This window comes from Leucopleurus acutus, assembly GCF_964270905.1.
Source record: "Leucopleurus acutus genome assembly, chromosome: 21".
Taxonomy (NCBI): domain Eukaryota; kingdom Metazoa; phylum Chordata; class Mammalia; order Artiodactyla; family Delphinidae; genus Leucopleurus; species Leucopleurus acutus.
In genome coordinates, this window is record NC_139163.1 from 25,857,645 (window position 1) to 25,873,459 (window position 15,815).

Below are 15,815 nucleotides of genomic sequence, written 5' to 3' on the forward strand. Positions count from 1 at the left end.
GGAGTAAAAAGGAAAGAAGGAAAAAGAAGATCTAAGTTATAATGTTTAATATAAATATACCTTTTTCCTGAAATGATTCCATTTAAAACAATTGGAACAGAAAGAAAATCTTTTCCTCTTCAGGAAAGTAATACAAGTCTTAAGTTGCATTGTAGGGAGCTCCTTCAGAAACCTGCTGCACTCTTCGGATATAGTTCCCCACCTTACTATCTTCACAGCTTTGGGGAATTTTAGCCAGGAGACCCTGAAACATAAAACCAAACAGTGTGTTTTTTGTTTGTTTGTTTGTTTGATATGTGTTTTCCTTTTACCTTGGTGGTTCTTTCTTGGTACCATACTCAAAGAAGGAAGGATGGATGACACTAGGGCACAGTTCACAGAACAGGTGTAACTTTAGAAACGGAAATGTCCTACTGGAGCACAGAGAAGTAGCTTACTACCAGTCAGGGTGAATCAGATTAAATCTAGGGCTTGAAAAGTGCCCAAGATTAAAAAGCCAAGTGAAATAATTTGAATAAACCATGCTACCCCTAAATATTTTTAGGATATGAATTTCTTTTCATGCTGCCTTATAACTTTCAATTGATTTCTAAATGGGGTAAGAAATGAGACAGTAATTTATAAATTATGTATACGTGGACACACAGCTATTGTATGCTATGGCTTTGAGAAGTTAACTTCTGTGGAATATGAGACCAAAGGAAGAATTCCCACATGGATAAGTAAGCATGTAGAAAACACAGTTGCCTCTGAAAAACTGGAAACATTTCTGGTAACTGAATTGCTTACTCTACCTAAATTATTAGTCCTTGGTGGTTTATAGCCCATTATTTCAACCTGTTTTTTTTTTTCTCATTCAGACCACTAGAACAGAACTTAAATTTCTCGATCATGATCCTTTTGCCCATTCTCTGTCCTGGCTCCAGAAACATCCACTGATCCTCTTGCCTTTTGGTCTAAACAGTTCTGAATAGCTTTAAAGGAAGAATAAGGTATTAATCAAACTCCATTGAAGGCTAGAAAGCTCAGAGGTAGAGACTCGAAGCCCCCACGTTCATTTACAGACTTGGTCAGGCACTTAAATGTAAATTAGAATCACAGGAATTACCTGAGGATGAAGAAGCCTATCAGAAGCCAAGTCGCAGACTGTCCCTTACCTTCACCTGTCCTTCAGAGCAGCGGTCCAGGAGAATCAGGCAGTCTGTGGCCTCTTCTAACAAGGCACTCTTAACAGATTCGGGTGTGAGGCTTGAATCCCTTGCCACATCACATATCAGTTTCAAGAGAGCCTTCAGTAAGACCACAAGTCTACAGGGAACTCTGGAATCAAGAAGAAAAATGATGTTCAGACTCCGAATCAGGATATTAAAACTGAAAGAGACTTCAAAGGCCATCTAGTAGAAAACCCTCATTTCATAAATGAAGGAACTGAAGTCAAAATTTAAGACCACAGAGCTGGAAGCAGAACTAGAGACCAGACTCCAGATTTCTGAACTTTAAGGCCCTTGGTTTTTTCTACAGCATGCTGCCCATACACACTGACATTCTGGCCTGCCCAGGAATACCTAGTTTCCCTCCATAAGCATGGTCCTACCGTAAGCAAACAGCCCCTCCTGAAAAGGGAGAACTGGGACCTCCCTTACCAGGGGCCTATACTTTTGACCAGAGAACAGGAAATGGTCCATAGTTCTTTAGCTTTGATGCGGTCTTAGGCCTGGAGATTAAAAATAGAGTGAGGGAAATAAGCTTGGCTTTTGAGACTTACGTGTCAATTTGAGTTTTCTGTCACTATATTTCTAGATCCTAGATTACCACCAGTTAGGCCCAGTCTATTTACTTCTACTTAGTGTTTCTAAAAGTTTTTATGATAATGATTACACAAAATTGTAAATGCACTTAATGCCACTGAATTGTACACTTTAAAATGGTAAATTTTATGTATTTTTTAACCACAATAAAAAAAAACTAAAAAGCCTTAAGGAAGCTGAAAAATAATTTAACTTGTAGTGTGGAAATATAAATAAACTATACTTCTGGGCAGAAATGTGACTGGGAGAAGAAAAGTTTCCATCCCTCATCTTGATCTAAAAAACATTAAGTGTTTTCCTGTAACTTGTGTGCTGCTCAGCCCTCCACCTGTCATCACTCAACACACAATTTGCTGTTTCCCACTCCCCAGGCCCCGGCCCCTCCATAATTGACATTCATTTTCTGACCTCTACGTTTGCTTGCTGACCTCTTCTACTTGGACAGTATTAGTCTGATTCAATTTCATTCATGCATCTATTCCAGTCACTTTAAAAATATCTGTGTACTTAATACCAGGTTCTGAGTAAGTTCTGGAGTTCTCAGTGTACTAAAGTGGTCAGTCTTCCATCCTCCTGGAGCTTCTAGTTCAGTAGAGGAGAAAGACAGTAAGCAAATAAATGCAGCCTCATTACAAATGTGACTGTGGGGTACATTATGAGGAGATGAGAGAATACGGCTCAGAACAGAGACACGCACGTGTTGCTGAGGCACTGGACTCTCGCTGAATTAAACATTTCATGCAAGAGAGCCTTCTGCAGACCCAACATGTTTGGGTTCCAGCTTGCTGTTCGGGACACCTACCTCGAGCCAGAGTTGGAATGCTAAGCAAATATATCCCAGATCAGTATTCTGATAACCACAGATGTTCAGTGATGTGCTATGAGTGCTCCATTCTCTATCAGATTTAAGAAACATTATGGTGAACAAAGTTAAGTACGTCTACTGTAGCACTGCTAAATGGCCTTTAAAATTCTAATATACATTATAAATCCAGAGAAATGTACACCTGAAGGAACTGACTATATTATATCTTCAATGCCACTTTCACAGTTCAAAATCCAATTGGTATGGAAAAACAGGAGGTATTCAAATATATGGCACGTCCTTAATACTTTGTACTGAATGTACACCTGGGCAAGTTCTGAAGGGAGTATCGGCTGAGTTTTGCCCCTCTTAGCACACCTGTCTGCTGGCTGTCATACCTGGGCCAAGTATACTGCATGAGAAGTTTTAGGGCTTCCAATATCTTCAATCTAGCCTCCTCCTCGGGTCCATCATAAACCTCCAGATAACCAATGATGACTCGATCCAGCCTCTTCAAGTGCCGGACAGTTAAGATCCCCAACCTAAAAATGACAGAGAAAATGTGACTCCAAAGAGTGAAGTTGAAGTTGAGTATGGCCACGCCCAGCTGCCCTGGGACTCACCTCTTCACGAAAGCCGGTAGGTTTCTTGCGTAAGTCCTGCGTAAGAGAAGGCGGTGCTCGGGCTCCATGTGCGTCAGAATCAGCTGCAGGACCTCGTCACAATGTGTGGTGGGTCGGGCTGCATCTCCCTTCCAGTGCAGGGCTTTCTCCAGGATGGGGAATAAATCCAGCAGACACAGGAGCACAGCCTAGGAGGAAGTAATAGAAAGGAATTGTAGTAAACGAATTTGTATTCACAACACAGATTTTTCTAGCAACTTCCACTAATCTACCATCCTTGGGGTCCATGTCATAGAATTCTAAAACAGTCTAGTAATAAGTTTAATGTATATTACTTTACATTTTCAAACTTTTTTTACATTCTTTTATCTCCATCGGACCGTCTCAAGTTAATACCTTCTCAGGATGATTCTTTGCTAATCTATAAAATTGGAAGAATAGCAGAGCTAAGACTTTAATCCAAAACTTAGGAGTCTAAGTCTACTGTCAGTAAATTCCTGAGTCTAAGTGATATTTACAAGTATTTACAATAAAACCACTCCCAAACAGAATCTCAGATGATCCTATTTGTATCCACTTCGACAGCCCTATCTGAAATTTCAATGTCTAGGCACTCCCTTTTAGCTCTCCCGGGATATTTGTTCTTTCTTTTATGTCCTTTTTCCTTTTTTTTTCCCTTAAATCACCATCTCAAGAGCCCTAACACCTTTCTGGCTGTTAGCACAGCCTGGGTTCTCAAAACCAAAAATAGTATTTAAAAAAGAAAGGTGACAGACTGAGGTGGGAGGAGGGAGACTAGGCATAAAATAAGAAACAAGGTAATTTCGACCTCTGATTTTATATAACTTGTTTCTTCTGTCTTCAGAATGTTCTCTGCACACCCCCCATAGTTGAAACTTTTTTTTAACATCTTTACTGCAGTATAATTGCTTTATATTGTTGTGTTAGTTGCTGCTGTATAATAAAGTGAATCAGCTATATGTATAAATATATCCCCATATCCCCTCACTCTTGCGTCTCCCTCCCATCCTCCCTATCCCACCCCTCTAGGTGGTCACAAAGCACCGAGCTGATCTCCCTGTGCTATGCGGCTGCTTCCCACTAGCTATCTGTTTTACATTTGGTAGTGTATATGTGTCCATGCCAGTCTCTCACTTCATCCCAGCTTACCCTTCCCCCTCTCTGTGTCCTCAAGTCCATTCTATACGTCTGCGTCTTTATTGCTGTCCTGCCACTAGGTTCTTCAGAACCTTTTTTTTTTTTTTAGATTCCATATATATGTGTTAGCATATGGTATTTGTTTCACTCTTTCTGACTGACTGCACTCTTTCTGACTTACTTCACTCTGTATGACAGACTCTAGGTCCATCCACCTCACTACAAAAAATTCAATTTAGTTTCTTTTTATGGCTGAGTAATATTCCATTGTATATATGTGCCACATCCTCTTTATCCATTCATCTGTCAATGGACACTTAGGTTGCTTCCATGTCCTGGCTATTGTAAATAGAGCTGCAATGAACATTGTGGTACATGACTCTTTTTTGTATTATGGTTTTCTCTGGGTATATGCCCAGGAGTGGGATTGCTGGGTCATATGGTAGTTCTGTTTTTAGTTTTTCAAGGAACCTCCATACTGTTCTGCATAGTGGCTGTATCAATTTACATTCCCACCAACAGTGCAGGAGGGTTCCCTTTTCTCCACATCCTCTCCAGCATTTATTGCTTGTAGGTTCTTTTATAATGGCCATTCTGACTGGTGTGAGGTGATATCTCATTGTAGTTTTGACTCGCATTTCTCTAATGATTAGTGATGTTGAGTACCCTTTCTTGTGTTTGTTGGCAATCTGTATATCTTCTTTGGAAAAATGTCTATTTAGGTCTTCTGCCCATTTTGGATTGGGTTGTTTGTTCTTTGCATATTGAGCTGCATAAGCTGCTTGTATATTTTGGAGTTTAACCCTTTGGTAAGGATTAAATCCTTTTTCCCAGTTGCTTCATTTGAAAATAGTTTTTCCCATCCTGAGGGTTGTCTTTTCATCTTCTTTATGGTTTCCTTTGCTCTGCAAAAGCTTTTAAGTTTCATTAGGTCCCACTTGTTTATTTTTGTTTTTATTTCCATTTCACTAGGGTCAAAAAGGATCTTGCTGTGATTTATGTCATATAGAGTGTTCTGCCCATGGTTTCCTCTAAGAGTTTGATAGTGTCTGGCCTTACATTTAGGTTTTTAATCCATTTTGAGTTTATTTTGGTATATGGTGTTTGGGAGTGTTCTAATTTCATTCTTTTATAGTAGCTATCCAGTTTTCCCAGCACCACTTATTGAAGAGGCTGTCTTTTCTCCATTGTATATTCTTGCCTCCTTTATCAAACATAAGGTGACCATATGTGTGTGGGTTTATCTCTGGTCTTTCTATCCTGTTCCAGTGATCTATATTTCTCTTTTTGTGCCAGTACCATACTGTCTTGATTACTGCAGCTTTGTAGTATAGTCAGAAGTCTGGGAGCCTGATTCCTCCAGCTCTGTTTTTCTTTCTCAAGATTGCTTTGGCTATCCGGGGGCTTTTGTGTTTCCATACAAATTGTGAAATTTTTTGTTCTGTGAAAAATGCCATTGGTAGTTTAATAGGGATTGCATTGAATCTGTAGATTGCTTTGGGTAGTATAGTCATTTTCACAATGTTGATTGTTCCAATTCAAGAACATGGTATATCTCTCCATCTGTTTGTATCATCTTTAATTTCTTTCATCAGTGTCTTATAGTTTTCTGCATACAGGTCTTTTGTCTCCTTAGGTAGGTTTATTCCTAGGTATTTTATTCTTTCTGTTGCAATGATAAATGGGAGTGTTTCCTTAATTCCTCTTTCAAATTTTTCATCATTAGTGTATAGGAATGCAAGAGATTTCTGTGCATTAATTTTGTATCCTGCTACTTTACCACATTCATTATTAGCTCTAGTAGTTTTCTGGTAGCATCTTTAGGATCCTCTGTGTATAGTATCATGTCATCTGCAAACAGTGACAGTTTTACTTCTTTTCCGATTTGAATTCCTTCTATTTCTTTTTCTTCTCTGATTGCTGTGGTTAAAACTTCCAAAACTATGTTGAATAATAGTGGTGTGAGTGGATAACCTTGTCTTGTTCCTGATCTTAGAGGAAATGGTTTCAGTTTTTCACCATTGAGAACAATGTTGGTTGTGGGTTTGTCATATATGGCCTTTATTATGTTGAGGCTAGTTCCCCTGACACCTACTTTCTGGAGGGTTATCATAAATGGGAGTTGAATTTTGTCAAAAGCTTTTTCTGCATCTATTGAGATGATATGGTTTTTCTCCTTCAATTTGTCAATATGGTTTATCACAGTGATTGATTTGCATGTATTGAAGAATCCTTGCATTCCTGGGATGAACCCCACTTGACCATGGTGTATGATCCTTTTTTTAAAAAATTTTTTAATGATCCTTTTAATGTGTTGTTGGATTTTGTTTGCCACTATTTTGTTGAGGTTTTCTGCATCTATGTTCATCAGTGATATTGGCCTGTAATTTTCTTTTTTTGTGACATCTTTGTCTGGTTTTGGTATCAGGATGATGGTGGCCTCGTAGAATGAGTTTGGCAGTGTTCCTCCCTCTGCTAAATTTTGGAAGAGTTTGAGAAGGGTAAGTGTTAGCTCTTCTCTAAATGTTTGACAGAATTCGCCTGTGAAGCCATCTGGCCCTGGACTTTTGTTTGTTGGAAGATTTTTAATCACAGTATCAATTTCAGTGCTTGTGATTGGTCTGTTTATATTTTCTGTTTCTTCCTGGTTCAGTCTCAGAAGGTTGTGCTTTTCTAAGAATTTGTCTATTTCTTCCAGGTTGTCATTTTATTGGCATACAGTTGCTTGTAGTATATCTCATGATCCTTTGTGTTTCTGCAGTGTCAGTTGTTACTTCTCCTTTTTCATTTCTAATTCTATTGATTTGAGTCTTCTGCCTTTTTTTCTTGATGAGTCTGGCTAATGGTTTATCAATTTTGTTTATCTTCTCAAAGAACCAGCTTTTAGTTTTATTGATCTTTGCTATTGTTTCCTGCATTTCTTTTTCATTTATTTCTGATCTGATCTTTACGATTTCTTTCCTTCTACTAACTTTGGGGTTTTTTTCTTCTTTTTTCTCTAACTGCTTTAGCTGTAAGGTTAGGTTGTTTGAGATTTTTCTTGTTTCTTGAGGTAGGACTGTATTGCTATAAACTTCCCTCCTCGAACTGCTTTTGCTGCATCCCATAGGTTCTGAGTCGTCGTGTTTTCATTGTCATTTGTTTCTAGGTATTTTTTGGCTTCCTCTTTGATTTCTTCAGTAATCTCTTGGTTATTTAGTAATGTATTGTTTAGTTTCCATGTGTTTGTATTTTTTATAGATTTTTTCCTGTAATTGATATCTAGTCTCATAGCGTTGTGGTCGGCAAAGATACTTGATACGATTTCAATTTTCTTAAATTTACCAAGGCTTGATTTGTGACCCGAAATATGATCTATCCTGGAGAATGTTCCGTGACACCTGAGAAGAAAATTTATTCTGTTGTTTTTGGATGGAATGTCCTACAAATATCAATTAAATCCATCTTACTTAATGTATCATTTAAAGCTTGTGTTTCCTTATTTATTTTCATTTTGGATGATCTGTCCATTGGTGAAAGTGGGGTGTTAAAGTCCCCTACTATTATTGTGTTACTGTCGATTTCCCCTTTTATGGCTGTTAGCATTTGCCTTATGTATCGAGGTGCTCCTATGTTGGGTGCATAAATACTTACAATTGTTATATCTTCTTCTGGGGTTGATCCCTTGATCATTGTGTAGTGTCCTTCTTTGTCTCTTATAATAATCTTTATTTTAAAGTCTATTTTGTCTGATATGAGAATTGCTACTCCAGCTTTCTTTTGATTTCCATTTGCATGGAATATCTTTTTCCATCCCCTCACTTTCAGTCTGTATGTGTCCTCAGGTCTGAAGTGGGTCTCTTGTAGGCAGCATATATGTGGGTCTTGTTTTTGTATCCATTCAGCCAGTCTATGTCTTTTGGTTGGAGCATTTAATCCATATACATTTAAGTTAGTTATCAACATGTATGTTCCTATTACCATTTTCTTAATTGTTTTGTGTTTGTTATTGTAGGTCTTTTCCTTCTCTTGTGTTTCCTGCCTAGAGAAGTTTCTTTAGCATTTGTTGTAAAGCTGGTTTGGTGGTGCTGAATTCTCTTAGCTGTTGCTTGTCTGTAAAAGTTTTAATTTCTCCATCGAATCTGAATGAGATCCCTGCTGGGTAGAGTAATCTTGGTTGTAGGTTTTTCCCTTTCATCAGTTTAAATATGTCCTGCCACTCCCTTCTGGCTTGCAGTTTCTGCTGAAAGATCAGCTGTTAACCTTATGGGGATTCACTTTTATGTTATTTGTTGGTTTTCCCTTGCTGCTTTTAATATTTTTTCTTCGTATTTAATTTTTGATAGTTTGATTAACATCTGCCTTGGCATGTTTCTTCTTGGGTTTATCCTGTATGGGACTCTCTGCAATTCCTGGACTTGACTATTTCCCTTCCATATTAGGGAAGTTTTCAACTATAATCTCTTCAAATATTTTCTCGGTCCTTTTTTTTTCCTCTTCTTCTAGGACCCCTGTAATTCGAACATTGGTGCATTTAATATTGTCCCAGAGGTCTCTGAGACTGTCCTCAATTCTTTTCATTCTGTTATCTTTATTCTGCTCTGCGGTAGTTATTTACACTATTTTATTTTCCAGGTCACTTATCCTTTCTTCTGCCTCAGTTATTCTGCTATGGATTCCTTCTAGAGAATTTTTTATTTCATTTATTGTGTTGTTCATCTCTGTTTGTTTGTTCTTTAGTTCTTCTAGGTCCTTATTAAATGTTTCTTGTATTTTCTCCATTCTGTTTCCAAGATTTTGGATCATCTTTACTCTGAATTCTTTTCAGGTAGACTGCCTATTTCCTCTTCATTTGTTTGGTCTGGTGGGTTTTTACCTTGCTCCTTCATCTGCTGTGTATTTCTATGTCTTCTCATTTTCCTTAACTTACCATGTTTGGGGTCTCCTTTTTGCAGGCTGCAGCTTCATAGTTCCCATTGTTTTTTGTGTCTGCCCCCAGTGGCTAACGTTGGTTCAGTGGGTTGTGTAGGCTTTCTGGTGGAGGGGACTGGTGCCTGTGTTCTGGTGGATGAGGCTGGATCTTGTCTTTCTGGTGGACAGGACCGCATCCGATGGTGTGTTTTGGGGTGTCTGTGAACTTAGTGTGATTTTAGGCAGCCTCTCTGCTAATGGGTGCGGCTGTGTTCCTGTCTTGCTAGTTGTTTGGCATGGGATGTCCAGCACTGTAGCTTGCTAGTTGTTGAGTGGAGCTTGGTCTTAGTGTTGAGATGGAGATCTCTGGGAGAGCCCTCCCTGATTTATATTACATGGGGCCAGGAGGTCTCTGGTGGTCCAATGTCCTAAACTCGGCTCTCCCATCTCAGAGGCACAGGCCTGACACCCAGCCAGAGCACCAAGACCCTGTCAGCCACACAGCTCAGAAGAAAAGGGAGAAAAAAATAAAGAAAGAAGGAAAAATAAAATAATCAAAATAAAAAAAATTTGTAATTGTTAAAAATAAAAAAAAGAAAGAAGAGAGCAACCAAACCAAAAAACAAATCCACCAATGATAACAAGCATTAAAAACTATACAAAAGGGCTGCCCTGGTGGCGCAGTGGTTGAGAGTCCGCCTGCCAATGTAGGGGACACAGGTTCATGCCCCGGTCTGGGAAGATCCCACATGCCACAGAGTGGCTGGGCCCGTGAGTCATGGCCACTGAGCCTGCATGTCCGGAGCCTGTGCTCTGCAACAGGAGAGGCCACAACAGTGAGAGGCCCGCGTACCGCAAAAAAAAAAGAAAAAACAGACAGACAGAACCCTAGGATAAATAATAAAAGCAAAGCTATACAAACAAAATCACACAGAGAAGCATATACATGCACAGTCACAAAAAGAGAATAAGACAAAAAGTATACATATATGTATATATTAAAAAAAAAGGAAGAGAGTAACCAAATCAATAAACAAATCTACCAATGATAATAAACTCTAAATACTAAACTAAGATAAACATAAAACCAGAGACAAATTAGATGCAGAAAGCAAACCCCAAGTCTACAGTTGCTCCCAAAGTCCACCACCTCAATTTTGGGATGATTTGCTGTCTATTCAGGTATTCCACAGATGCAGGGTACTTCGAGTTGACTATGGAGATTTAATCCACTGCTCCTGAGGCTGCTGGGAGAGATTTCCCTTTCTCTTCTTTGTTCGCACAGCTCCCGGGGCTCAGGTTTGGATTTGGCCCCGCCTCTGCGTGTAGGTCACCTGACGGCATCTGTTCTTCGCTCAGACGGTACGGGGTTAAAGGAACAGCTGATTTGGGGGCTCTGTCTCACTCAGGCCAGGGGCAGGGAGGGGTGCGGATGTGGGGCGAACCTGCGGTGGCAGAGGCCAGCATGACGTTGCAACAGCCTGGGGCACGCTGTGTGTTCTCCCAGGAAGGTTGTCCCCAGATCACGGGACCCTGGCAGTGGCAGGCTGCACAGGCTCCTGGGAGGGGAGGTGTGGATAGTGACCTGTGCTTGCACGCTGGCTTCTTGGTGGCTGCAGCAGCAGCCTTAGCGTCTCATGCTGTGTCTGGGGTCCGCGCTGATAGCCACGGCTTGCATCTGTCCCTGGAGTTCGTTTAGGCGGTGCTCTGAATCCCTTCTCCTCGCGCACCCCAAAACAATGGTCTCTTGCCTCTTAGGCAGGTCCAGACTTTTTCCCGGACTCCCTCCCGGCTTGCTGTGGTGCACTAGACCCTTCAGGCTGTGTTCACGTAGCCAACCCCAGTCCTCTCCCTGGGATGCGACCAAAGCCCGAGCCTCAGCTCCCCGCCCCTGCCTGCCCCGCCGGGTGAGCAGACAAGACTCTCGGGCTGGTGAGTGCCGGTCGGCACCGATCCTCTGTGCGGGAATCTCTCTGTTTTGCCCTCCGCACCCCCTGTTGCTGTGCTCTCCTCCGTGGCTCTGAAGCATCCCCCTCCTCCGCCACCCACAGTCTCCGCCCGCAAAGGGGCTTCCTACTGTGTGGAAACCTTTCCTCCTTCACAGCTCCCTCCCACTGGTGCAGGTCCCATCCCTATTCTTTTGTCTCTTGTTTTTCTTTTTTCTTTTGCCCTACCCAGGTACATGGGGAGTTTCTTGCCTTTGGGGAGGTCTGAGGTCTTCTGCCAGTGTTCAGTAGGTGTTCTGTAGGAGTTGTTCCACATGTAGATGTATTTCTGATGTATCTGTGGGGAGGAAGGCGATCTCCACGTCTTACTCTTCCGCCAGCTTGAAGGTCTCTTCACAGCAGATGCTGTGCGCCGCAGCCTGCCCAGGACCCTATCGTTTACGTCTGTCCTGGTGTGATTCCAAACACCATGCCTGAAACTCTTATTCATCCTTTATAAGCAAATATCACCTCCTTACCCGATCCTCTTAAAACCACCCCAATACCACCAAACCTCGTTAGCTGCCTACTGTTCAACACCCACTGCACTTTACAGAAAACTTTTAATAGATTTATTACTCTGTACTGTATTTACATATACAGTATATATATTTGCATAAATGTCTCTCCAAAGGATTTCTTAAAGTCAGAAACCCTGTCCGACTCATTCATTCTTGGAACCTACAATGGTTACTGGCACACAGTAGGTACTCAATGTCTACTGGATGAAAGAATAAATGACACAAAAAACCCAACATACAAGGAGTTCCCAGAGTGTGTGTTGATATAAAAGCAGCCCAGAAGTAAAGACACTTAAAGTAATAAAAATGGAACATTTTTGGGAGTTCCCGGTCAGCCAAGTGGTTAGGACTCGGTGCTTCCACTGCAGGGGGCTTGGGTTCAATCCCTGGTTGGGGAACTATATCCTGAAAGCTGTGTGGCCAAAAAGAGAAAATAAAGAAAAAGGAGAGCAGAAAAAGAACCCATCTCTCTTTTGCTCATAAATTGGTGAGACTAAAAAAAAATTAAAAATAAAAAATAGAACTTTTTCAGACATAAAGCTGCCCCCAAGTGATATATAATTGACCCAGATGAAGATAAAACACTGGCTTTTCTGTGGAGACTCAGGAATGTGGATGTCTCTTGGTATTGAGACATTTTCTAGTCATTTGCTACCCCCATATTTTCAATTTGTCAGTGGTTCTCAGTTATCATCTTTACCTTCCTAGAAGAGTAAAATGTGTACCAAGTATTCTTATTCACATAGTGCCACCTTCTACTCAAATTTGAGAGCTCAGACTCAGAGTTATGAACAAATCTTACCATTACCTGAATGAGGTGGTGCTCCCGTGTGTACAGGTGGTTGAAAAGGGCATGGTATAGGACTTGGGCCCTGTTGTACTGCAGCAAATCAGCAGCTGGCTGCAATCAAACAAATTACCCAATTAAAAGCTTCCCAAGGTTGGCAAAATGTTGATAATTTTTGAGATTGAACGTGGTACATGGGATTCATTATACCACTCTCTCTATTTCTGTGTATATTTTAAAAGCTCCATAATATACAGTTTAAAAAAAAAAAAGCAGTTTCCTTGAGTAATAGATTGCACATTTGGGTATAATCTCTTTCAGCTTCTGAATTTTTTGTTCCTTGAAAGTCAGTTGTTAATGACTCAAAGTCTGGTTCTTCAGTATGACGATGGTCCACGTTTCTTATATACATCACCTATCAGATACAACCTACTAGGCTGGCAGAGGAAAATACAGAGAGAAAAATATAAATTAGTGAAGTGAGAGTCACATGACAGCATTAAAAGAAAGCCAGTTAATAAAAGATATAAACATGGGCAGCAGTAGAGCAGTGATGTCATGAACGAGGAATGGCCATGATGACTCAGCCTGCACCATCGGTACAGATGACAGAGAACGGAGGCCACTTACCACATTTAGCACAATGTGATGGAGGCAGTGGACACCCAGGATTTTGTTCTCGGTTTGATAGTCATCTGAGATGAGCAATGACGGGGGAAGTACCCTTTCCAGATGTTGGCTCAGCCAGGGTCGAGTGACCTTTTGCAGAGTCCATGAGAAAACATGTTTGGTGGCTGGGTTACTCTTCCAGGAGTCCCTAAATGGAAATGTGAAACCACATTAAGTGACATGGTGTCCAGTTCAAGCTAACTATATTTTCTTATACTTGAAAGAAAAATACATTCCACATAAGATAACTCAATGTTAACAACATACATTTTTAAGATTTAGATCAAAATAACGTACAGAACTTACACTAAATACATTTATCACCCAGGGCTCTGGGTCTAAAGAATATCCGATGAAAAGTAGCCAGTTATAACCACAGCTATGTAAAGAATCTGTGGTGATGGTGGTGGTTACAGTGAGAAAGTGTTGAGAAGGGAGAGAGGAGGAAAGGAAATGTCTTCAGTATCACTATTATTATTACCACATGGGAGCAAATGAATCAATATTCAAACAGCAATTTATAGCTTATAAAGTGAGTTTACACACATAACCAATCTTCAAATACGGTGTAACAGGTAATGTTATCTTTGTATTGCAAATAATGAAACTGGTCCTATTCAGAAGCAATAAAAAGAAGCAAGAGACATCCTCAAAACTAAGCCTTTTACCTCCACATTCCTGGTAAAAAGACAGTTATGTACTCACTTTTTTCTCATCGCTCCAGTGTCACAAACACAAATGTACAAAGTAGCAAGTGGAAACTCACAGAAAATACTTTAGCTAACAGCAATCTAAAGGACTTTTATTTTTTCATCCCAAACACGCTTCCATATCTAATAAGTAGCGATGAGCTTCAAGATCCCTAAGTTTAAATTCAAACCATAAGTTTAAATCTTCTCGAAGTTTAAATCTTCTCCGAATCCCCAACCCCACCTAACTGAAGAAAGCTAAGTCTAAATAAATGGGACTGAACTTCCAATTTCAGGGCAGTTGTCAGGACTGGAAAAAGCACTAGAAAATCAAGTCTGAAGACCTGGGTTCTAATGTCGAACTTGCCACTACCGAGTTAACGTCATCACAATCACAACCGTTCTGGGCTTACAACACCTTTATGTCGCTGATGCAGACACAAGACTCCTTTGAGCTCTAACCTTCTAAAACATTAGTCTGAAGCTTAAGTCGGTGGCCCTTACGGCAGGAGTACTCACTTATTCAAATCGGGTTTGAGAAGCCCCATGACCGCAGTAAATCTCCCTTTCTCATCTTCATTTTCTCCGTGGAGGAATCCAGCCACAGAACCACACTCAGTAACCTGAAGCAGTAAGGCGAGCACCTGTCCAGCGACGCCCTGAGATTTTGGGCTGGTCCATGGTTGCTCCAAGTTGTGTGTGATGGCAAAAATATAGATGGGTCCTGCCAAGTGACGGAGGCCTGCCTTCCATGCAGGGCAAACCAAGGAATTCTCAGCGGTCTCAACTTTCCTCAACAGCTTAAGGAAGAGTAACCCAACTGCTGCCGCTTTCTCGGCCACTTCGGAGTGACGATCACCTCCCCCTTCCGGCCCCTCGGGAGGAGCTGCATACTTCCCCAGGGCTTTTGCCACCTGCCCCAGCATCTCGGGCATTCCACGGAGCGAGGTGTCACTCCCCGCAAACAACTGATCACATTCTTTGGCATCTAGTACAGCACTGAGGTCCCGAAGAGCTGCATTTCTGGCCTTGCCCCGTCGGGATTCCTGACCGGCAAACTGGTGCAAGATCTGGGAGAAGGCCTGTCCGAGGGCGGAGGAAGGCCACTGTCCAGGAAAAGAAGAGCCCTCCCGGGGTGGGGATTCCCGAGAGCCGTCAGGCTCCATGCCTCAGACCGAGGACGAGGATGGAGGCGAGCGGGGGTCCGCTAAAGAGGGAAGGAAAGATAACTCCGGGGCTGGGATTCTCTCAAAGAACAGAACTAAAATCAAATAAAACGGCGAGACGTCTTGGAGGACCGAGGGAGAGTCTAGCCCGCGGAAGAGTAAAGGTATAAAGGAAAAGATGCGGGAAAGGGGGTTCTCTGAGAGTAACAGAAGCTCAGATTCCCAACAGTGGAAGGGAGAAATTACTCTTGCCTCTCTGAAGACTCAAAAAAAAAAAGAAGAGAAAACAAAAAAATCCTAAAGAGCCTGAGAAATAAATCTCTAAGGCGTGACACTAACAGGGCCGCCGTTACCTTCAGCCCTTCCGGCACGCCTGCGCCTATCAGGATCCGACTTAGCAAACGTCGTTGCCGCAAAGCACAAGGCTAGCTTCCGCCATTACCGCGGCTACGCTCCGTCATTTCACGACGTACTACCGTAAAGCAATAGCGACCCGGGTTCAAGAGAGGGTGGAGCTATGGAGAGTATATTTGCATGGATAATAGCCGCATCGCTATTTGGTTTCTGTTTTCACTTACTGAGATAGAAACAAAAGAAGTATCAGGCAATATCGGTGATCGTGATAAAATATACAGGACTTTTTATATCAAGTCTAAGTAAATATGCACTACATCTGTCACCCTTACTGTGAAGTTAGTGGGTCGTACCCGGGGC

General features: G+C 41.4%; 1 protein-coding gene across 1 annotated transcript; it reads right to left on the reverse strand.

The window, feature by feature from the left end:
* Window positions 1-30: 30 nt before the first annotated feature.
* TTI2 (TELO2 interacting protein 2) lies at window positions 31-15,507 on the reverse strand. Its single transcript, XM_082863709.1, has 7 exons — window positions 14,455-15,507; window positions 13,208-13,394; window positions 12,599-12,691; window positions 3,237-3,424; window positions 3,012-3,155; window positions 1,158-1,320; window positions 31-244 (listed from the first exon to the last, which is right to left on the reverse strand). Exons 1-7 carry the CDS (start codon window positions 15,099-15,101, stop codon window positions 140-142), a joined length of 1,527 nt encoding a protein of 508 aa, XP_082719835.1. The 5' UTR covers window positions 15,102-15,507; the 3' UTR covers window positions 31-139.
* Window positions 15,508-15,815: the final 308 nt, after the last annotated feature.